Consider the following 23,360-nt stretch of genomic DNA (forward strand, 5'->3'; position numbering starts at 1 on the left):
TTGTTGTATGTTGGAAAGTTTACACTTTTGTGTACATGTGAATATCATTACATTAATGTACACATGGATATCGTTTCAATGGTGTACACAGAAGATATCATTACAAAGGTGTAGAGATGGATTTAGTCTCTACAGCCACCATGTTCCATTCTATAGTCTCCACACACAACATGCTTCACAAGATCCCTAGGACAATTTCAAATATACTATATGCTCAGCATCTCTCCGGGATCCCTAACATACTTGGATGACTTCAAAACAACTCAGCCCTCCACGATCACGAGTTGCAAGATGGTCTCCACTTTTATCAAACTCAATGGCATGAACCCAGCAGCTGTTCCATATCTTTGGTGCCTTCAAGCACATTCCTAACCAGCAGAAAGTACTCTAACGATGAGTAACAGTTATTCCTCTTACTCGGGAACTGGTCCGTCGTAAATAAACCTGTCGGTAACCTCTCATTCCCACTTATCAACATCTAATATACGCTTTAGTTGAAACACAAAAACAGATCCAATTAAAAAACACAAAACTCACAGTCGTCTTTTTCTTTCCCTGCTCGCTTCCTCCTCTCTGTCATTGTTGACTTCGTCTCAATTCACCGTCAAACCTCCGTCGTAAGTAACTTCCTTCGCCGTATTCTATCCCGGCACCAAAAATTAGGTTTAGTTGATAAAGATGGTAAATTAGATTAGTTTCATTTTTATACGGATCCAATGTCCATTTATTACCCGTCCTAAATTTTTTCTCCCATACACCAATAGGATTCTTATATTTTTGAAATTCAAATCCACTAACCAATCTAAGCAGAGAGAATTGGTCTTTTACTGAAATATTTATGTTTGGTTTCGGTTTTGAGAGCAGAAAAAAGTTTTTCCCGTCTAAAAATGTGTCAATAGCACAATGTGCTTTTTGCTGTAATAAAAACACATAAAGTGTTTATTTGTGTTATAAATTCTATAAATAAAGAGGTGACAAAAAAAGAAAAGAAAAGATATTTCACGTGCGGCGTGTCAGGACTCAGGTTAGTGAAAGCAAGACAAAAAGAAAATAAACAACCATTTCCACACGGTGTCATAAGTTATGATTTCTCCAGCAATAAAATTTATATTTTTGAACTCTATAGTTTCTTCGTCGTATGACACAGTCACAAATCAAATTATATGCCAATATTTGAAAAACGAGATAAGTATATACCAAAACAGAAAAACTCACAAAAATTCTTATAAAAAGGGAGTGTCGTTTTCTTCACAAGTTTGAGGTTCGTTTCAGTTGTAGCCTGTGTCCAATTCCATGACAGAACCAGAGTTTGACCAGTCATTAGTTCCTCTGTAATAACTCGACTATCTTCTTATACTCAGGTCCAAACGAAGAAAAGTTTCAACTTTGGTCTTAAATTTTTTTTCTTCAGATTACAAAAATGGCGGGAAGGGTAGAAGCTTCTCTTACAGAAGGAGAAAGCACCATTGAAGAAAGAGACAGAGAAGCTATGAGGGAATTTGAGGAGGGACTCGATCAACCCATGGACGAAGAAGCTAATATGCTCAAGAATATGAACAAAGAAAAGGTATCTACTTACTCTGTTTCAGTTTCATATAGGAGTTTAGGTTTTTAATTTTGCGTTTTCATCAGGGCTTGTCGATGTTGATGCTACTGAGACTATCATTCCAAAGTTTAGGGATAGTTTATGGCGATCTAGGGACTTCTCCATTGTATGTGTTCTACAATACATTCCCTAATGGAATTGATGATAGTGAAGATGTGATTGGAGCTCTTTCTTTGATCATTTACTCTCTTCTGCTTATACCTCTCATCAAGTATGTGTTAATTGTATGCAAAGCTAATGATAACGGTCAAGGTAAGCTACAATATTACCCGAGCTTGATCGATGTTTTGTAGTCAACCAGTTTAGTTTATATTGATGAATGTTTGTAAGCAGGTGGGACTTTAGCTATATACTCATTGCTTTGTAGACATGCTAACGTGAATCTCATCCCGAATCAGCAACGCAGCGATGAGGATCTGAGTACTTATAGTCGAACTTTAGTAGCTGAAGGGTCCTTTGCTGCCAAAACAAAGAAATGGTTGGAGAGTAGACATTCAAAGAAGAGATCCCTTCTTGTCATTGTTCTTTTAGGGACATGTATGATGATAGGTGATAGTATCTTAACCCCAGCCATCTCTGGTAACTAGTTTCTTACCCTTTCTTTCTTCTTTAGCATGACATATGTTTACTCAAACTTTTCCGCTAATGTTTAAGAAATCGTTAGGTGGTACTTAAGCCTTTTATAGAAGATTAGTGTATAGGCAGATGCCTACGTGCCGACTAAACAAAATTTAAAAAAAAAAACTTGTTGTAAAAAATCATTTCGTATGACTGATTTGTTGTCTAGACCGGCGCCTAGGCGACGATTAAACGATTTTTAGAACACTGTTTTCATCTTATAAAACCGTCTTTGTTTTTACAGTTCTTTCAGCTACTGGTGGAATCAAGGTCAACAATCCAAAGATGAGCAGCGGTAACATGTAAAGTTCAAGTTTCTGGTCGGTTTAGTTTTTGATCACTTGTTATGATCCTTTTTTTGCAGACATCGCCGTGTTTGTGTCTGTTGTCATTTTAATTGGACTGTTCAGTATGCAACACTATGGTACAGACAAGGTCGGATGGCTCTTTGCACCTATCGTTCTTATTTGGTTCCTCTTCATTGGAGCCACTGGTATATACAACATCTGCAAACACGACCCAAGCGTTTTAAAAGCGTTTTCACCAACATATATATACTTGTACTTCAAAAGACGAGGACAAGACGGCTGGATTTCTCTTGGTGGCATTCTTTTTTTTTTTTTTTTTTTTTTTTGAATTGAATGTTAAATTTAATTCAAAAAGAAAAGACCTTGTTACAACTATGTGTGACCATTTCTTAGTTTTTCTATACAAGTGTAGATAAAAACCAAAAAGAAACTAAAAGCTTTCCCTTCCACTCATCAAACCTCCTCATCCCTTATCAATCTTCTCCCTCTACCTAGCTCTCACTCCTACTAGGCAGCCAGCTCTCACTCCTACTGGATGTCCCACTCCTCATCGCATATCAACCTTCTAAAATCTACCTAGCTCTCACTCCTACTAGGTAGCCAGCTCTCACTCCTACTGGATGTCTAGCTCTCACTCCTACTAGACCTTCTCAATCAGACTTGTAAAAATGAAGATCAATCGCTCCATTACATCAAGTGCTTTAAACAATACTCCCCCCTTCTCATACCTTCTCAAATCCCTAATTAAGATTGTCTCGCACCGAACCAAATGGCCATTCCTCCTTCATACTCCCTATCCCCTCTTCTCCTAATCATTGTGAACATGTTCCTCATGTTTTTGTCTAGTCTCTGTACTAGTAGAGTTGCAGGAACAAAATCTTCACCATGCCTCCTTCTGTTTCGCTCTCTCCAAATCATATGTATAGTTGACTGAAACATATACCTCGTGATGAACATTTTAATCTTGCTCCAGTTAGAAGTCCTTGTAATTAGACTCATTAGTCTTTCCCAGTTCACAGTGTATTGATCTTCTAGCAGACCTTTCATAAGCGCTTCCCAAACTTGCATAGAATAAGTGCACTCAAAGAACAGATGGCTTAGGGTCTCCAAAGGCTCCTGACATAGAACACATGATGCGTCCACATTCACGTTCCAACGTTGCATTCGATCACCTGTAGACAATCTCCCATGCATTGCAATCCAAGTGATAAAGCAGTATTTTGGCGTCGCATGCTTGAACCATACAGCAGGATACCAGGAACAGATAGGATGCGTTTCTCTTATACTTAGCCATGTTTCCTTTGTAGAGAATGTCTTCTTATACTTTCCCTTTTCATTCTTACACAATGAAAGATCTTCCTCCTGCACCCAGTTCTCTTTAAATCTCTGTATCTCCATCTCAATTCTGTTAAAAATTTCAACTCGGTGGTGCTTCCTTCTGTGGTTCCGACTATCCTCTACTTTCGCATGAATTGGAATACCAATGTCAAAACAGCTACCTTCCCTTACCATATCCTTCAGACATCCCAAGGGGGTCCACTTCTCATGCCAGAACGATGTGTTTCTACCATTATGCACCTCCACTCTGTAGAATTGTTTTGCCTTCTCTCGACAGTGAAGAATCTTTCTCCACATCCACGAACCACTTTGTGTATTATCTTTGATCGTCCAGATTGAGCCTTTCCTGATTAGATAAAGCTTAATCCAGCTAACCCAAAGTGAACTGGCCGAAAGGATCCTCCAAATTAATTTAAGACAACACACCTGATTCACTTCTTTGAGTGGTCGTAGACCTAAGCCACCTTCTTGTTTCGTCTTACAGACTTCCTCCCACGATATCTTTGCTTTCCTTCCATTCATCTCTGGCCCAGACCACAAAAAAGCTGAACATAATCTCTCTATCTCCTTAAGACAACCACTCGGGAGTTTAAACGCTGCCATCCAGAAATTTGAGAGGCTTCGTATGACAGAGTTTATGAGCTGCAATCTTCCAGCAAAAGAAAGAAATCTTCCTGTCCAAGACCCCATCTTTTTCTTGATTTTTTCTACCAATGGAAGAAAATCCGTAACCGTCATATTCTTAGTTAGCAGGGGTAGGCCAAGGTAGCGGACTGGTAACTTTCCTGTATCAAAAGGGAACTGCCTTAAGATCTCCTCTTCTCTCTGATTTACTCCGGCCATGAATATAACAGATTTCTCCATACTGATCTTCAGCCCACTCATCTTGTCAAACTCTTCAAAGACCTTAAGTATCCCTTCTATCGAGTTTCTTGTTCCATCCGCAAATATCATCAGATCATCCGCAAAACATAAATGAGTAAGCACGATGTTTTTACACCTCGGGTGATAACCAATTTTCCCTTCCGCAGCTGCCTTATCCAACAACTTCGACAATACATTCATACATATCACAAATAGGTAAGGGGATAGAGAGCAACCTTGTCTTAAACCTCTCCTACTCTGGAAATAACCTGCAAGCTCCCCGTTTACTTGCACTGAGAACGAAGCTGAAGTTATACACAGCGAGATCCAGCTTATAAATTTTTCCGGTAATCCTAGAGCTGTCAGCGTGTTGATCAAAAACGGCCATTGCACGGAGTCAAATGCCTTGGATATATCAATCTGCATTGCGCATCTAGGTGAGATATCATCCTTATGATAGTCTTTGACTAATTCCGTAGCTAGCAAGACATTCTCCATTAGCAAACGCTCTTTAATGAATGCAGACTGATTAAGAGTTATACACTTAGGCAGGACACTCTTCAATCTATTTGCAATGATCTTAGAGATTACCTTATATAGCACATTGCAGCATGAAATTGGCCTGTAGTCTTTCATCATCTTTGCTTCTTCTTTCTTAGGAATGAGTGCCAAAATTGTAGAATTCAAACCCTTCGGTAGAAATCCCTTGACAAAGAAAGATTGAATTGCCATGATTACATCTCCTCCAATAACTGCCCAAGCCTCCTTGAAAAATTCTGTTGTGAACCCATCTGGTCCTGGGGACTTGCTTCCTGGCATCTTAAATAAAACTTCCTTTATTTCTGCCCCTGTGACTTCTCTAACCAGCTTGGAACAGTCCTCTTCACTACACTGAAACCCCAGAAGCTCTGTTAGTCTATTTGTTGTAGCTCCCTCAAACTCCACTGGTTGCAATCTCATAAACTCGGCGAAAAAATTCACAGCTTCTTCTTGAATCTCTTCTTCTGTATTGGCTATTGATCCATCAACACGTAGAATTTCATGAATAGCATTCCTTACTTCCCGAATTTTTGCTGCACTATGGAAGAACTTGTTATTCCCATCCCCAACATCCAGCCAATGAACCTTGGATCTTTGTTTAAGAAGTTCTTCTTCAAGTTCTGCTAATCTGTGCCATCTAATCATCGCTTCACTTTCAGCCCTTATCCTAGCTGCAGTTGGATTCTTCTCAGCATAACAGGTAAAACTAGCTTCAAAGAGATTCTTTTTAGAGCTATCTCTAAAATGTTTCTATTAAGGACAAAGTCTCACATCGGAAGTTGGAAACTATCTTAAAATGTCTCCTCTTTAAAATTGTAGGCACAGAGGCACTATACGCAGACATTTCTTATTTTCCTTTACAAGCGATACAACTAGCTTTTACATTTTTTGTATTCCCTTGTCTTCTACTAGCATACTGTGGACAAGCCGCGTATCTTGTGAACCACAAGGAACATTATCAAGATGCCTTTTATGCATCTATCCCTGGTTTGTTCAAAACCTGTTTTCAAAATATCTACTAGTCTTGACGTCATTAGTGTGCTTTTACAGAACACTGAATCTCTCTTTTGCTTTTACCACAGAGAGTGTATATTGGCCAATGTTTATAGCAGCGACTGGAGCTGCAATCGTTGGGAGCCAAGCTACCATATCAGGGACTTATTCATTAATCAAACAAGCTGTGTCTCATGGGTGTTTTCCTCCAGTTAAAATTGTTAACACTTCTAAGAAGTTTCTTGCTCAGATCTATTGCCCTGATATTAACTGGATACTCATGATTGGTTGCATCGCCGTCACTGCTAGTTTCAAGAACCAGATCGATATCGGAAATGCATACGGTAAGAATTAAGTTAGATGATTTTCCAACCTAAAACTAACTAGTAGTGTTATCTAACCCATATCTCTTATATATATTTAAGATTTGTTTAAACTTAGGATGTGAAATTTTGTCCTTAATTCACCTCTTAGAGATTATGGCTCTTCGACCACTAATCTCAGAATATGTGTGGAACGATTAATGGACAAACTTTGGGCATGATCGATTGGGTTCGATAGTACTGATTGGAATTTCATACCATATAAGTTAGATGAGCTTCTAATGGTAAAACCAATTAGTGATAAGTAAGATTGGATCATCTCTTTTAATATATTAAATAGGACCCCTTCAAACTTCATGTATGACTTTCAATGATACGCATCCTTGAGGTAATAGCTCTTTGATCATTAATCTTGGAATGTTTCAGAAATGATTGATGGATCAACTTCCAACCGAAAACTATTTTGTAATAAATGGAAGGGTTCCTTTCAAAATTTCGATGTGTGACTTTGTCACTAACTTAATAGTAAGATGTACATGACTAGAGGTCAGCATTTAGGTTAGATTTTGAGCATTCCTCTTACTGTTTTTGTATATTGGTGAATGTTAGGGACTGCGGTTGTGATCGTGATGCTTGTGACCACATTACTGATGGTCCTGACCATGCTTGTCGTGTGGCGGTGCCACTGGATCCTTGTCCTTATATTCGCCCTTCTCTCGCTCGTGGTGGAACTGTCATATTTTTCGGCTGTGCTCTTAAAGATTAATGAAGGAGGCTGGGTTCCGCTCATCATAGCAGCATTCTCTCTTTTGGTAATGTTTGTTTGGAATTACGTAACAGTCAAGAAGTATGAGTTTGAAGTGCACAGTAGAGTTTCCATGAGTTGGATCCTCGGTCTCGGTCCTAGCCTTGGGCTTGTACGTGTCCCCGGGATCGGGTTGGTCCACACTGAACTAGCGAGTGGTGTCCCTCACATCTTCTCTCATTTCATCACTAACCTTCCCGCAATTCACTCTGTCGTAGTCTTTGTCTGCGTCAAGAACCTTCTGGTATACACCGTCCCTGAAGAAGAGAGGTTTCTTGTCAAAAGAATCGGACCAAAGACATTCCGAATGTTTCGGTGCGTAGCCAGGTACTGTCCTTTCTTCTTATCTGTTCTTTAGACAAGATTTTTAAGACCGTTTAAATAACTAATACCGTTGTTATAGGTATGGTTACAAAGATTTACACAGGAAAGACGACAGATTCGAAGACAAACTGTTCGAGAACCTCTTCTCGTTCATCCAAAACGAGACAATGATGGAGTCAGATTCAAACTATAGCAACAGCGTGTATCCCGTCAACTATACACAAGAGTCCAGAGATGAATTGATCAGTAACAACAATAACAACCACGATAGCATCGATAACAACATGGTTATGTTCTCATCGATGGTGGACTACATGGACACTATGAGTTTCAGTCAGAACATCACGGTGGAGGAGGAGGAGGAGGAGGAGGATGAGTTGGAGTTTCTAAAGACATGTAAAGAGTCAGGGGTTGTTCATATCATGGGGAACACTGTGGTGAAAGCAAGAAAAGGATCATTGCTTCCAAAGAAGATAGCCATTGATTATGTTTATGCGTTTCTTGCTAAGATTTGTAGGGAGAATAGTGCTATCTTGCATGTTCCTCATGAAACCCTTTTGAACGTTGGGCAAGTCTATTATCTTTAGCCTTCTTCAACATTTGTAAACCAACTGCAGATAAAGGGTAATAAAAGATGCCGATTACAAGACTAGACCATAGCAATTGTTATGGTCTTGGTCACGTTCTTCTTTATCGAGATGAATCTTATTGCGTGTATTAGAAGTCCTGACTCAATCCCAAGAACCAACATTCAATAGATGGCTAGATTGGAATTATGGACTTGCTCTGACAATCTCGTGTGAGAAAGAAAATTTATAGTTAACAGTTTCTGGCATCAAACGAGCATCGGTATGGTCATAGACTTCAATTCGCTGGCGGAAAATTAAAGCCGGACAACTTTACAAATGAAAGCATTGGCCCTAGTATTAAAGACGAATGTTAATAACTTAATATACCCAAATATTTTTGCTCTATACTAAATACCTAGCTAACTTGAGTATAAATTGATTTTCGTCCGTAGATCAAAATTCGTTTTTGTTTTATGAGTGTTTTGTTGTGTACTTGAAACGAAATAAGTAGGGTCGGAGCTCTTTTCCAGACTTTTCCTTACACTAACAGGTAAGCGTGTGTTAACTTCGGACCAAAGTGGAAATGTAATTACTTGGTGCTCTGATTTTTCCCGAGCTCTTTTTCTTCTTTGATGTTTTCCCTTTTTGTAAGTTGACGTGAGATGGTTTTTCTCTTCACATATACTTTTGCTTTTTGGGGATTTCTTGATGGCGATATTTGAACGGCTTAATTACAAAATTTATTGTCCTGGTTGTAATGGATTTTTTGGAAAAATCACAACTTATACGTCCATGCTAGGCTGACGATAGACTCACGGAATCCTCTTACCACTCTCCATTTATTAAGCATAACAAATTTGATCCCACATTGACAATTCTTAACAAGTATTAGAATCCAAAATAGATGTTTATCATTAGTTTGGTAGAGCATATCCTATAAAAATAAAAAAAGAGAAGTTTGGTGGTGTAAGCCAAATATTTGTATTATTAGCCAGTAAGCTATCAACTTCATACCCTGGTCAAATCATTGTTCGTATTATGAATTACTTGACTCGTTAACTTAATTTGATTAATAAACGGAATAGTACAATACATGACGGCATCCACGACTAAGTGAAATAACGTGACCAAGACAAATATCAAAAGACACGTGTTGTGAACATAATGGAAGAAGCGGTCCACTAATTAATGTGCACCAATTTCAACAAAACAAATAAAATAAAAACCATTTTGATGACCAAAAACATTTTACAAAAGTAAAAAACAACCCCTGATCTTTGTTTTTGTTGTTGCCAGTCCCTTATGTTTAATCGGCTTTATGGTATTTGTCTGATGTAAGTATTAAATATCATAACCAAAGTATTATTTTCCCCTATAATGTTGAAGACTCAAAACAAAGGAGAAGGACTAGTTGAATGCAACTATGCAAGGTTTGAAGTAAGATTAAAAGGAAGGGACTTTCGATCGGTTCGATGTTGTGATCTCACTCAGTCTAAGGCATATACTTTGTTGATGAAATAGAGGCTTTTCAAGTTTGATAATATCGTTGCAAACAAAAAGTTTGATGATATTATATACTATATATTTTTTAATACAAATAAAGAGTATAAGATATTTCAGTGCCCGTTTCTCATCCACCAAATCATCCCTCTCTGGGATTATTCATATTTCTCTCTGATTTTTTATTTTGGTAAAAATGTTAAGTTTGATTGTTTATTGTTCCACACTTTGTCCCATCATCTGATTAGTAGTATAATAGCAAAATTCACAATTTAAAATCCAAACAACGATTCATAAAAAAAAGACCCTGACATAAATAAATGCATTCTGTAATAAAATAAAATAAAACGACGCCCTTTATAAGAACCGACAAAATAAACAGAGAAGAAAAGTGAGAAACGCTTGAAACCTTCTCAAGAACACATGAATTCTCCCTCTTCTTCTTCCTCCTCCCCTAGTTCCCCTTCAAAGTTTCTTGATTTGGGATCTGTGTTCGGACAAAAAGAAGTGAAGAAAATCTTGGTCTTGTTTCTCGGCTTAACTGCTTCATGTCTACTTCTTTACAAAACAGCTTATCCTCTTCCTCAAGAGCTCGATGTCAACAATCTCACTTCTTCTCGTCCTTTGCTCGATCACTCCTCTTCGTCTTCTCCACAAAGAGTAAGCTGTTAATACTTAATACCAATGCATATGCCTCAATCTGTGCTCTGTCTGAAATGGGTTTGATCTTCTTCTTCTTTTTGGAATCTTTAATGAGAAACTTGTTTCTTTCAGAGGCCAAAGTCAATCAGTTTTAGGGAAGTTCTCGAGAATGCATCGACAGAGAATCGAACAGTTATCGTAACTACGTTGAATCAAGCATGGGCAGAGCCAAATTCTCTGTTCGATTTATTTCTTGAAAGCTTTCGTATTGGACAAGGAACACAGAAGCTACTTCAACATGTGGTTGTTGTTTGCTTGGATCCCAAGGCATTTGATCGGTGCTCACAACTTCACCCTAATTGCTACTATTTAGAAACCTCAGGAACTGATTTCTCCGGCGAGAAACTTTTTGCTACTCCTGATTACCTCAAAATGATGTGGAGGAGAATCGAGCTCCTCACACAAGTGCTTGAAATGGGATTTAACTTCATCTTCACGGTACTCATCTTCATCACCCATGTCTTTGTTCTTTACAAATCTTTTGGATCAATCTATCTGTATATAACTTACGGTCGTCTTACATGATGTGCTTTACATTTGCATTTGCATAGGACCCATATAAAAGTTAACATAAATTATCTATATTTTCAATTCCAAGGTTTTAAAAAAATTAGTTACACATAATGTATTGTCTGAATTTAATACATTACATTGAACAAGGCCCTACGCAGTTAAAAAAAATATCACAGCTTTTTTTTTTTGTAACACAGCTAATATTACATCTACCTAACTAATGCATGGTAGTCCATTAATAATTGAAGAGTTCACAGTAAATAATTTAAAAGCAAAATTATTGTCCAAGTGTGTGAATTTTAGAAAAATAAAGTACAACCATATGTGTGAATAATAAATGCTACATTTGATATAAGAAATTCAATTAAACAAAACGATGTTAACTTTGAAAATCTCCTATTTATATATTTAGGATGCAGATATAATGTGGCTTAGAGATCCATTTCCTCGGCTATATCCAGATGGGGATTTTCAGATGGCGTGTGATCGATTCTTCGGTGATCCTTATGACTCAGACAATTGGGTAAACGGAGGCTTCACTTACGTGAAATCAAACCACAGAAGCATTGAGTTCTACAAGTTTTGGTACAAATCTCGTCTAGATTATCCAGAGTTACATGACCAAGATGTGTTCAACAAGATCAAACACGAGGCTATAGTCTCAGAGATTGGGATCCAGATGAGATTCTTTGACACGGTTTACTTTGGTGGGTTTTGTCAGACGAGCAGAGACATAAACTTGGTGTGTACGATGCATGCTAATTGTTGTATTGGATTAGAGAAGAAGCTTCATGATCTTAATCTCGTTCTTGATGACTGGAGAAAGTATTTGTCTTTATCTGAACAAGTTAAGAATATGACTTGGAGTGTTCCTATGAAGTGTTTATGAATTGTAAAGACTCAAATTCAGCTGAAGGGGGAGGGGTGGACTTTATTGTTTAAAGAATAAAACTGTGAAAATGGATAATTGTGTTGAAAGAAATTATCTTTCTTTTCGTAGTTGGTCAAAGCTATATTCAAGTCAAGAATCAAATCAAGTATAGTTAGAGTTTTTTTTAGGTTCACCCCTAACATCCTACTATATAAAAGCTACTAATTTTGAGGCTTCTTAGGAGTACCACATAGGATAAAATATTCTCCACCAATCAAACTGCCACGTCATCGCGAATGTTTAGATGATGGGTCTCGAACCATCCAAACCCATCAAAATAATCAGCCCATTGTATAACTTATAGCTTCTTTTTCTTTAGTCTACTTACCTTAGACGTCTCCAGCGACTCCAAATCTGTTCGTCTACCCAACTTCACCGGTGTAACTCCTACGACTACAACAATGGCACTTCAATGCTCCATTATAACTCATGAAGTGAAGACTCTTTGTACCTCTCCACATCCCTCCTTTCAATCTCTTGCCCAGTTCCTTAAATTTGTTTTGTCACAAAAAGTTAGTGCATGAGATACTTTTTGAAATTCAAATAATACTAGGTGTTTTTCTGCACCATGTGCAAAGATAAATTTTTTAAAAGTTAAATTATATTTAAATGAAATTTATTAATATTATATATTTTATTATTTTTGACTAATATATTTAATATAAAGTTAACTATTTTTGAGACTATAATGTTTGCTATTGTGATCAACACCTTTTTACAGTACATCTGTTTGTATCTTCTCTTATTAGTCATCTTCCTGTTCTTTTTTTCTTTTTGGTAAAATGACTAAAAAAAAGACTGAAGCTAAAATTAATCTTTTTGTTCTTGATCATTCACGTTATCTTCAAAGTTAATAACATGGCCAACGTAAATGATCAAAGTTGAGATTTCAGCTTTTTTGATTTTTACTATTCTAATGTTTCAATATAATTTGAATATTCTCTTTGTTTTATAATATAATGATTTAAAAGTATTTTTTGTTTCACTATATAAATTGTTTTTATATTTCAATGTAACTTTATATTTATTAGATATTGTGTAGCCAATTAAACTATGTAAATTACTATATTAAATAACAGTTTTCTAAAGTAATAACTTTTAAATATTACATATTTTAACTAAAATTGATTACATTTTGAAACAGATAGAGTAATGTATAAACTAACTCTATATAGATATGAGGACAAAATTGTAAAGTGGTCTCATCTTGAATTTCTCTCATTCTGAGCATTCCTAATTGGAAGGAAATAATCAACATCTAATTTTATGTTACTCTCAATATATTAGAAATAGTCAAACCGTAACCAATTAAGGATGATGTAAGAAGGACATAAAGATGTATTTCCAGTTATCACAAATATAGAATCAATTGACAACAACTTAATTATGTCCAGCGTAGGACAACATAGAAGAGTTTCCATACCTTCTAATATTATAATATCTCACTGTATTATTGGTTAAATCAGTTTTCTCTAGCACAAATACTCACTCCATTCTTAGAGTTTAAGCTTTTCTATCTGATGATATTAGTAGTTTGATCCCAAAAAAAAAAAAAAACGGTCGAATTGTACATTATAATTGGAGAAAGAAAACAAACAAAAATCAACCGAAGACTTTTAAGGTATATGAAACAAAAAATAGAAATATCAATTCTCTGCATTTAAAGAATAATGCAATAATATTGTAAAAATACAAAATAAAACAAAAAAAATACACAGAAAGAAATATTTAGTAAAATAAAATCATAATATAATTTCCATTATTGATAGTGCTCAGCTACACTAAAAAGTCTAAATTTACAACATACACAGTTTTATTTACATCTTGAAACTTATTATCTAATTAAAATGATTCTAAAAAAAGTGCCACCACGAAGAGTTAAAAAATAAACTAAAAAATATAATACATAACGTTAAAAATACATTATCACTGATCACTAAAAAATCATGTTAGTAGTAATAAAAATGAAATGACAACACATTTATTAAAACCATATAACGACACGCAATAAGGTGTTATTAAATATACAAATTACAAATTAAATATGCTCAACGCAAACACACATAAAAATGAGACATCATATTTGGATATATTTAAATAATTTTAAATATATTATATTCTTGATAATTTTAAAATTACTTAAAAAGAAACTAAATTATTAAAAAAGTAATATACAAATAAAACTAAAGCAATATTTTGTAACGTTAAAATAATAAATGAATAAAAAAATAGTATGTTAATAAGATAGATTTTAGATTTTAAAGACTTCTAATTCATGTAATATTACAAAATTCAAAATATGTTTATTACAATTAATATTTTATATTAGATATATTAAAATAATATTCTAGATCGATATTCAATTATCAATTTTCAACTATTATACGTAAAAAAATATTATTAATACCGTTTTTTTAAAGGAGGTTTAATATTTTAAGTAGATTATTGGAGTACTTTTTCTTTTCGTAAATTTATTCGAGATGAGATTCCGATCTTTTAAACTAAGATAATTTGTGTTGTATTCATAATTATATATTTTTTACATAACTCTAAAATCTTGGACTTGATTCTTCATATTTTATTAGTTAATTGTGTTACATATAATATAAATATTTACTTCAAACGAAAAATAAAAAAAAATCAAATTTAAAAATTAGTTATATATAATTTAATATAGAAAAATTTACATACAAATAAAAATGATAAATGTAACAAATTTAAATATATTATCCGCGCGTAGCGCGGCGAAAGGATCTAGTAAATACATAATAGCCAATAAAAATTTGCCAACTCATATAATGTTTCTAAAATAAAATATAAATATAAATAAATAGTAGTAATTGTCCAATTTTTTTAACTTTATTAAGGGCGTCAGAAAAACCATAAACCATAAATCCTAAATATTAAACACTAAATCTTTGAGTAAACTCTAAACTCTTTAAATTCTGGAATAATATTTGAAATTTATTTTTTAACTTTTTGATCCTTCAGTCAACTTCTCATTGTCTCCAACATTGTTTTCGTTAGTTGCAGATAAAAGGAAATATATGAAAATTTATGTTCCTCTATGCCAAGCTTGCAACATTGGAGACTGGAGATCAGCTGAAGGTTTCATCAACAAAAATCCTGAGATTCTCAAAAGAACCAGTTATCCACATTCAAGTAACCACTATTCAATAACACTATATTTAAAGATTTTTTAAAAATTCAAGTTTAAATGACTTTAAACTTTTCATTTCAATACAAATCACTAAATCAGCTCAAATTCCTAATTGAATTCATCCATTGAATGAATTGTTAAATTGAACCATAGGAGGGATAGTTGTTATTCATAATTTAATAGGAAAATTTTCAAAATTTTGAGAAATTCATACTAAAATTTTTCGAGAGATGATCAAAATTGTAGTATCTTGTAACAGTTTTTTATATATATATAAAAAAAAAGGAGACCGGAAACAAAAATGGTTTAATTATTAAAATAACCAAGCCAATTAAAACATTGAAGATTCATATAACTTAGCCCAAAATGAAGAAGTATAAGGCCCAAATAACTAAGATACACAGTGACACTACTACTCCGCGCCAACTAAACGACAGTAATCATCACTCTATCCATCCATCATCCCTCTCCTCTTCTCTCTCTCTCTTCAATCTTGTTTCCTTAAACCCTTCTTCAGAAATTAGGGTTTCTATGAAAAGATGAATCTGATCTCCAAATCCTTGACGAGAATCGAATGCTCCCCGCTTTTCCATCCCCAAATCCCATCCGGGAATCGAATCACCCCTCAGCGAATCCGTTTCCACCCCGCCGCCGCCGCCGCTGTCTCCGGGAGCGGCGGAAAGAAACAAAGAGCCAAGGCGCCTCCGGAGATGGTGACGGCGAAGAAGGAGAAGGAACCGGGTCGGCCAAATGAGGTAGCTTACGAGAAGGAAGCAGCGAATTGGGTGAATCTGATTGGGTTTGTGGATCAGCCGGTTCAGTTCGAAGCTTCTTCCGACGGAAAGTTCTGGGCAGGCACTGTTATCTCTCAGAGGTCTGCTTCAGGTTCCTCTGCTTTCTGGTACTTCCTTCCTCCTCTTCCTCTATAGGAAACGTGTGATTATGATGTAAAGGTTGTGGCTTTGGTTGCTTGTTAGGATTCCGATAATTTTCGAAGGTGATTTAGCGAAAACAGCAGATCGTTATATAAGTAAAGACGATCTTATCCATGTTTCTGGCAAGCTTTTTATTGATTCCCCTCCTCCAAATATGACTTATGCTCAATCCAATGTTCAGGTTAGCGTTTTTCTCTTTCAGTTTTGTTTGCTTGTTTTTTTAGTTCTACAGAGTCGTTGTAACCTTGAGGTGGGTTTTGCTCACAACAGGTATTGGTACAGAATCTTAGCTTTGTGCAGCCTGCTTCTCCGCCTCTGGTTATATCATCATCATCTAAAAAGGAAGAAAATAGCGTTAAGAAGCGGCCTGCTTCACCGCCTGTGGTTGTAGCATCATCTGAAAGTGACATTAAGAAACAGCCTGGTATATCTCTTATCAACTCTTATTCAGTGTCTTGGTACAAAACCCATTTTTTTCTTATATCCATATAGGTGTGAGCAAGGCTCTTAGGAAGCTTAGTTTTTTGTATCTCTTGTAATCTCTGGCTAATGGTTTGATCAATTTTTTTTTGACTCTGTAGGTAGAGCTAAGAAGAATATAGTTATGGATGAAGCTTCTGATTCTTGGAATCAACTCATTGAAAATCCTAAAGACTGGTGGGATCATCGTGAAAATAAAGCCAATGGATTGGTAAGTCGCCCATGTGCTTGACAACTTATTCCCGTTGTTTTGATATGGTGTTTACTAAATTTTCTAATAGTTTTTGACTTCTCTGTTTTACCTGCATAGGTAAAGCCAAGGCATCCTGATTTCAAGAGCAAAGACAGCAGTCTCTCACTGTGGCTCAATAAGGCTCCTGCTTGGGTTTTGCCAAAACTCCAAGGACTTGAGTTTGATGTTCTTGTCCCTAAAGGTAGAGGAGTGAAACAACTCAAAGGTAAAGTTCCCATTGTTTTCCATGTTTAAGATGTGTGCATTTATGTGGCATTTGTTCTTTATGTTTCTCTGAACCGAAGCCTGTCCTGAGATATTGTAGGAGAAGAATCATGGAAAGAATTGGTTGAGAATCCTGATAAATGGTGGGACAATAGAATTGACAAGGTAGTACATATTGTGTTTGCTCAATTTTGTCTGATCAATCTTTTGAATATTGACTATTTATCACAATATCGTTGTTGACTGTGTGTAGAGAAACGCAAAAGCTCCTGATTTCAAACACAAGGAGACAGGTGAAGCACTTTGGCTAAATGAGTCTCCTACTTGGGTGTTATCAAAACTGCCACCAGTCAAGAAGAGACAAGAAATCACCGTCTCGTAGCCTTATTAGAAACGTTATCGCCTTGTAAAGAGCTCCAAGTGTTTACAGAATTAATCATTTTTCAATCTCTAAGTTAAGCATCAGATTTGCTTTGAATCTTTGGTCAACTATACTTGATACAAAATAGCTTAACGGAAATGGATTTAAAAATCTCAAGTAAAATAGGCAGGCTGAATTTTAAAAGAATGATTTGCAAAAATGTTTTAAGTTAACTGATGCAACCAAACAATGTAGAAAGATGACTAACAAAACTATGTACTCTACAACTTAATAAAAGGTTGTTACTCTGATTATTCCCTCCTGATTCATCTTATTCCACAGCAGCAAGCACCATGTCTCTGTCTAGTATCTTCTCCCCTGTGGAAACTGAAAATATTGACTAGATCAGCAACAAATATGTGAAAAATGGAGTGTACTTAAATGCAAGATTCATTTACGGTCAAGAACTTACTTGGTCAGAACCCTGTTGACCTACTGGATTATTGTTGTTCCAGTCTCCAGCAGCATTCCTCTGATCAGCCTGTGGAATTCTTTGATTCACCTCTTGTCCAGGTCCAGCATATCCCTGACCATATCCAAGATTGGGATTTCTAGCTCCGGGTGCAGGACCATAGTTTCCATTCATAGGTCCTCCTTGTGGTCCTTGGCTATAGTTCCCAGGTCCCCCTTGACCGTAACCACCTGGTGGTCCTTGGAATGGAGGCACCGGAGATTCTTGGCCTTGATTGTAACCCGCCTGATATGGAGGTGGTGGAGATCGCGGCGGTCCTTGGTTGTAGCCTCCCTGAAAAGGTGGGGGAGGAGCTTGAGTTCCTTGTCCTGGAGGACCATAGCTCTGCTGAGGATCACCACCATAGCCTCCTCCACCACCTTGCATTGGCGGTTGCTGACAATAATTTGGGTTTCTTTGGAAATTTTGAGGACCGCCTTGACGGTCAGATCTATGATTGAACTTATCACGGGTTCTTCTGTTAGCCTGAATTGGTGGCGGCCTGTGTGTGATAACTCCATTCTCATATTTATCTCCTGAAGAAAAACAAGAAAATATTTTTTTTAAATTGTAGAGTTGCAAGAATAAGCATGGGAAGCTTCTGCAAAACACCCTGCTCACCTCCATACGCTTTGTTCACGGGATCAATGTATGAATCTGGCAACACGAACACAACTCCGGGTAGATCTGTTAACATGCCAAAACAAGTGAGAAATCTAGTGAGAAATAGCTTCTTCGAAAGGAAAAGAAAAAAACAAGGCTATCAGAACTACACACCCTTGAACTTTTCGGATTCCTGTTCAGTCATGATAGCTTGAAACCCATGGTATGTTGTTGTGCTACATGCATACATCTTCGTCTTGGCCTCTTCCAAGCTGACTCAACCACAAACCACCCAAAGAAAGACAAAAAAAAAAGAATTAAATGTAAGCTAATGTCTTGTTTAGCTTCGAACAAAAAGCATCAGTAAAACATCCCCAGCAGGCAGAGACAAACCTATCTAATGCACTCCATATCCTAAATGAGTAAAGGAACAGAGACACAAACAAATACAAATAGATGTGTAATAAAAGAAAGCAAAATTTCAAAGACCCAGACTTTGAAACTCCATGTAGTAAGAAACACAAAGCTTGCAGATTGTCTTAGTGTCCAACTAAGTAAAACATCCCCACAAGAGACAAAACCCAATCTAACGCATTTCATATCCTAAATAATCAATAGGAACAGAGACCACAAAACGCACACACATACAAACTGATCTGTAATAAAAAAATCGACATAAGCTGATCTCTTGTCTTAGTTACGAACTAAAGCATCAGTAAAACATCCACATCAGACACAAACCCATATAATGCATTCCATATACAACATGATCAAAGGAACAGTGACCACGAAAGTACAAACACATACAAACTGATCGTGTAATAAAAGAACATAAAATTTCAAAAGACACAAAAGACTTCTGTAATAACGAACCTGATACCAAGCCCAGCGGCGCAAGTTTGCTCGTAGGTAGAGACCATTTCTTCAGGAGACAAAGGATTATCCTTGGGGAAGTCCATGGTGATGAGCCAGTGATTGAAATCGCATCCTTCGAATAAAACAGTGTCTTCCGTGATCTCATCGCCTTCTTTGTAGAGCTTGTACTGCCTCGTCGAAAACAGCCTCACCGGAGCTCGAGTAGTTGTTACTTCCGTTAAACGCGCTAAAACGGATCTCTGTACCAAAGGGGAATCCGCTGTTGGAGAAACGGAAGATGTAGATATAGAGACTGATCGGTTAAGAGATGAACTTGCTGTGAGTAACGCTCGCCGGAGACGGTGAGATATCATCGCCATCGCTTGCCGGGGAAATGTTGAAAGACGAGTGACGTAACTAGGGCTTTGTGGGGTTTTACGATAAATTAATAAATAGTAATTACCTTTAAGGTCCTTATAGTTAAGATTCTTTTCAGATACACCCCCTATGTTTTAATTGAAATTAATCCAAAAATATTATTGGGCCAAAAAACTTACCTCTTGATGGGCTTTAAGCGCGAAGCAAAAGAGGTTATAAACGCTGTCGTTTTGAAAGTCCGCAAACAACGAAATCTTCACGACTGTTTCTTCTCTCTGTTCCCCGGCGGCCGTGGGACTATGTGGTCGGCGACGCTTGCTTTCCCTTCCTTAGTGGCTTCTTCAACTTCTCTATCATGTTGCAGAAACCGTAGACTTCCGAAGATTCAAGCTTCGCTGTCTAGTTACCCTCTAGCGAGCAAAATCATGGTCAGAAGTAAGTTTATGCCTTTCAATATTATTTAGACTATCCTCTGGTTCAGATTCTAAGTCGACATTGTAGCTGTAACACATGTGATAGTGTCCTGACAACGTTTTAGATATTAGTTCATGTCCTGAAGCATAACAATCATAGTGAAACTGAAGTTGGTTTTTAGTTTCAGTCTGGTGATTTCTGTAATGTTAATAGTGTTTCCTCGCTTTTGAAATCTGCAGATTTGCCGTTTTCGACAAGTGAAGATTTTCTACAAAAGGAGTTTTCAGCTTTTGGTGAGGTATCTGAAGGTATGTTAGCTTGGCTGTGTCTGAAGTTACTCTGTTTCATGTTGTCTCCAAATCCAACTTTGGATAAGGTTAATTGATGTAACTTCATTCTTTTTTTCAAAAACAGTGAAGCTTGTCAAAGATGAGTCAATGAAGAGATCAAAAAGTTATGCCTTTATACAATTCACGTCTCAAGATGATGCATTTCTCAAACCGGCTCACATTATACATATACTCCCTCAAGATAGATGTTTTAGAAAATAATGTGTTAAAAAAAAAATAATGAGTTAAATTCTCATTAGGACAATGATCAAATATGAACACATGTTGTTTTACTACTGATAAACAATCACTGACACGGTTCCAGTTACAGCTCTATCAGTTTCTACAACTACCACATTGTTTGAAACATTAGTCACCGCACTCGCAGGAATCTGTCCGGATTGAGCCAAAAACGAATGCTGGTAATGTTCTATCCGGTTAGGGAATAATAAAACATTTGAAAAATCAGCGACCCATCTCGTCCCATTACCAGAAACTTTAGACCTCCCGGTCGTTGATTTCAACACCATCCCTTCCACATTGTTCTGATCAATCACAACCTGGCCAACCTCATGAAACTCTCCTTCTAGCTTAACCATCGGGAAATTGTGTTTAGGATCACCACTAAACATGTTATTAACAATATTCACACCGTTAATCCTCCCATGCACCGATCTCAACACGATGTTCGCATCTCCTAAGAACAAAGCGTTTGTGACATGAACGTGAACGGGGTCTTCAATGACTATACCTGTGTAATCGAGGTAACAATTGTCTATCCTCGTCAAATGAGCCTTCACTAGAATGCCTATTCCACCAAACCATGTAGCCTTATTGTAGCAATGCACGCCTGTGACCATATTGGCCTGGCCATTCAACAAGATACCGACCCCTGCGGAGAAAATGACTACATCCGTTATGGCGTTATCGGTGCTCGAGATATCGATCCCTGTCCCGGAGAATTGTCTTTCTTGTTTGTCTCCTCCTACCGTTGAATGTTGTCCCAAGAAGGTGTTTGAGATGTATGTCTCGTGCCCTCCCTGGACTTTGATCCCTTGCGTTGTGAAATGGAGGAAGTAGCAATCTGTTATGCGGATACGAGCTGAGTTGATTACCAAAATGCCCCCACCTCTGAAGCTTGAGTCGAATAGAACATCTTTGAAGGTTACGTCCTCAAAGAAGATACCAGAGTTCTGGTCTTTCTGGTCGGAGAACGTATCTTCCAGCGACATTTTCATTGATGTCACGAGTTCGACCAAATGCCGATCACCAGGAAACACTTCTGATGCCCGGAATGTCCCTCCTTTTACCTGAATTACACCCAAGAAATTGAGTCAATTGTTCAATATTAGTTTACAACTTTCTCTAACAAAGTCCAATTTGTTGAATTATATAGGTAAATAATTACGAAATATTCAAAAAGGTTATTCAAAATTTTCTAAAATTATTCTAATTTTTGTATAAAGTTTCTTTAATAGAAAGTCTAATTTGTTGAAATATAAGTAAATATTCAAACTTTTTTTTTTGCAAGTTTCATAAGCAAAGACTCTAAAGGGACTAACCAGGAGGTTTCCGCCACCGGAGGAAGGGAACCTGAGAGGTTTACCGATCTTGTAACTGCCACCTTGGAGATCAATAACAACACCTCCAAGATCAGCAACACGTGGTAGCATGTTCAGCTCAGTTTGTAACTGAAAAGCATCGGTTAAAGCTTCAAGTATTGCGTCACTACTGTCTTGTCCACCTGTCGGGTCAGCTCCGTAGCTAATTGGGTATATCACTCTGCCCACCTGCACCAAAACAAACTCACACGCTCACAAAATACATTCACACGTGCGTGTGTATACATACTGAAAATGTGGGTAATGCTTTACCATTTTGGGAAATGGAGAAGAAGGAGAAGACAATGGTGGGAGAGAGGGAGTGACTGCGAGTCTTTCTTGGATCTTCTCTTGGATTTCAAGAAGCTTTGTCATGTCTCTTCTTAAGGATGATATCTCGTTAAATTTAGTTGAAAAAGTGATGAGAAGCAGTAACGAGCAAACAAAGTAATAGAGTCTCATCTTGTTCTTCTTGATTTTTTGCCTTCTTCTTGAGAGAACGAGAGAAACGATGAAAGAGAGTTAACTATGAGGAGTGGTTATTATAAAGAAGATGCAGGTTGATAGTGTTTTAAAGGTCATTATTTGTGTTGGAAATGTTTGCTTTTGCTGTTCCAATGAACCGACTCGAATTCCGATATATTTAACACGAAAAATGATTTTTAGTGGGTATTTTTGCTTTATTCACACGAAAAATGCAAAGACTAGAAAAAGATCAAGCATGCATGTTGGTAGAAAGCTGAAGTTCATAAAGTTACATAGAACTCTTTGATGACTAGCCAATGACAAAATAATTTTGTGATTTTTTAATCATAAATTATGCTTTCGTAGTTTATGTTATATCAGTGTATATAATAATTAAATATATGTCGTTTACGGTTTCAACGTTTAAATCAACCAATTATTAATTTATTTGTTTGATTCTGCAATTTTACTATGCATATTTCATGTTATACGAATTTCTGAAGCATTATTGATTTTATGAGAAAATAAATCTTTCGTATTAGACTTTGCTTACACCCAATGTTATACTTTAATCGGCATAAAGTTTGCTTTGTTCCAAATTATTCATCAATTATAAGAGAATAATACTTTTGATTTTCACCGACTTTCTTTGTTAATAAAGTTTTAGCTTTCTTTATGCAAAAAAAAAAAAAAAATTTGCAGAATGATTAATGAAAAATTAAAATGGAGACTTAACGTTGAAGATATAAATTACTCCAATTTACTTTAAGGAGAACACCTAAATAAGTAGATGCAGAACCTTGAAGTCTCCTTCATAGATCTTTCTTCTTTTGTTGCCGACTTTGTTGACGACTATTTACATTAGGTTACCATTATT

General features: G+C 36.5%; 7 protein-coding genes across 9 annotated transcripts; 5 read left to right on the plus strand and 2 right to left on the minus strand.

Annotated features, from left to right (window-relative positions):
- Positions 1–1,420: 1,420 nt before the first annotated feature.
- Positions 1,421–3,132, plus strand: LOC106444473 (potassium transporter 9-like). The gene is made up of 6 exons (XM_013885940.3): positions 1,421–1,567; positions 1,633–1,858; positions 1,940–2,185; positions 2,469–2,519; positions 2,589–2,717; positions 3,044–3,132. Exons 1-6 carry the CDS (start codon positions 1,421–1,423, stop codon positions 3,130–3,132), a joined length of 888 nt encoding a protein of 295 aa, XP_013741394.2.
- A 3,982-nt stretch (positions 3,133–7,114) lies between these two features.
- On the plus strand, positions 7,115–7,774 carry LOC125607301 (potassium transporter 9-like). Its single transcript, XM_048777228.1, has one exon. It carries the CDS (start codon positions 7,193–7,195, stop codon positions 7,751–7,753), a length of 561 nt encoding a protein of 186 aa, XP_048633185.1. The 5' UTR covers positions 7,115–7,192; the 3' UTR covers positions 7,754–7,774.
- Positions 7,775–10,126: 2,352 nt separating this feature from the next.
- LOC106440401 (uncharacterized protein At4g15970) lies at positions 10,127–12,002 on the plus strand. The gene is made up of 3 exons (XM_013882056.3): positions 10,127–10,448; positions 10,563–10,928; positions 11,416–12,002. Exons 1-3 carry the CDS (start codon positions 10,212–10,214, stop codon positions 11,890–11,892), a joined length of 1,080 nt encoding a protein of 359 aa, XP_013737510.1. The 5' UTR covers positions 10,127–10,211; the 3' UTR covers positions 11,893–12,002.
- Positions 12,003–15,508: 3,506 nt separating this feature from the next.
- On the plus strand, positions 15,509–17,446 carry LOC106440403 (protein OSB2, chloroplastic-like). 2 transcript variants are annotated; one of them, XM_013882059.3, is made up of 7 exons: positions 15,509–15,968; positions 16,072–16,210; positions 16,300–16,453; positions 16,611–16,720; positions 16,820–16,967; positions 17,067–17,131; positions 17,220–17,446. In XM_013882059.3, the coding sequence occupies exons 1-7, from the start codon at positions 15,634–15,636 to the stop codon at positions 17,346–17,348; spliced, it is 1,080 nt and encodes a 359-aa protein (XP_013737513.2). In that variant the 5' UTR covers positions 15,509–15,633; the 3' UTR covers positions 17,349–17,446. The 2 variants fall into 2 exon arrangements, with proteins under 2 accessions (XP_013737513.2, XP_013737512.2); XM_013882058.3 differs by having other exon boundaries at positions 15,514–15,995.
- Positions 17,447–17,476: 30 nt separating this feature from the next.
- LOC106440402 (multiple organellar RNA editing factor 1, mitochondrial) lies at positions 17,477–19,720 on the minus strand. Its single transcript, XM_013882057.3, has 5 exons — positions 19,315–19,720; positions 18,616–18,713; positions 18,460–18,525; positions 17,800–18,374; positions 17,477–17,714 (listed from the first exon to the last, which is right to left on the minus strand). The coding sequence occupies exons 1-5, from the start codon at positions 19,674–19,676 to the stop codon at positions 17,691–17,693; spliced, it is 1,125 nt and encodes a 374-aa protein (XP_013737511.1). The 5' UTR covers positions 19,677–19,720; the 3' UTR covers positions 17,477–17,690.
- Positions 19,704–20,741, plus strand: LOC106440406 (multiple RNA-binding domain-containing protein 1). Of its 2 annotated transcripts, none has more exons than XM_048766578.1 (3): positions 19,704–20,102; positions 20,328–20,396; positions 20,503–20,554. In XM_048766578.1, the coding sequence occupies exons 1-3, from the start codon at positions 19,860–19,862 to the stop codon at positions 20,503–20,505; spliced, it is 315 nt and encodes a 104-aa protein (XP_048622535.1). In that variant the 5' UTR covers positions 19,704–19,859; the 3' UTR covers positions 20,506–20,554. The 2 variants fall into 2 exon arrangements, with proteins under 2 accessions (XP_048622535.1, XP_013737515.2); XM_013882061.3 differs by having other exon boundaries at positions 19,713–20,109; positions 20,503–20,741.
- Positions 20,559–22,805, minus strand: LOC106440405 (polygalacturonase QRT3-like). The gene is made up of 3 exons (XM_013882060.3): positions 22,292–22,805; positions 21,980–22,207; positions 20,559–21,727 (listed from the first exon to the last, which is right to left on the minus strand). The coding sequence occupies exons 1-3, from the start codon at positions 22,478–22,480 to the stop codon at positions 20,711–20,713; spliced, it is 1,434 nt and encodes a 477-aa protein (XP_013737514.2). The 5' UTR covers positions 22,481–22,805; the 3' UTR covers positions 20,559–20,710.
- Positions 22,806–23,360: the final 555 nt, after the last annotated feature.

This window comes from Brassica napus, chromosome A3 (genome assembly GCF_020379485.1).
Source record: "Brassica napus cultivar Da-Ae chromosome A3, Da-Ae, whole genome shotgun sequence".
In the NCBI taxonomy this organism is placed as follows: domain Eukaryota; kingdom Viridiplantae; phylum Streptophyta; class Magnoliopsida; order Brassicales; family Brassicaceae; genus Brassica; species Brassica napus.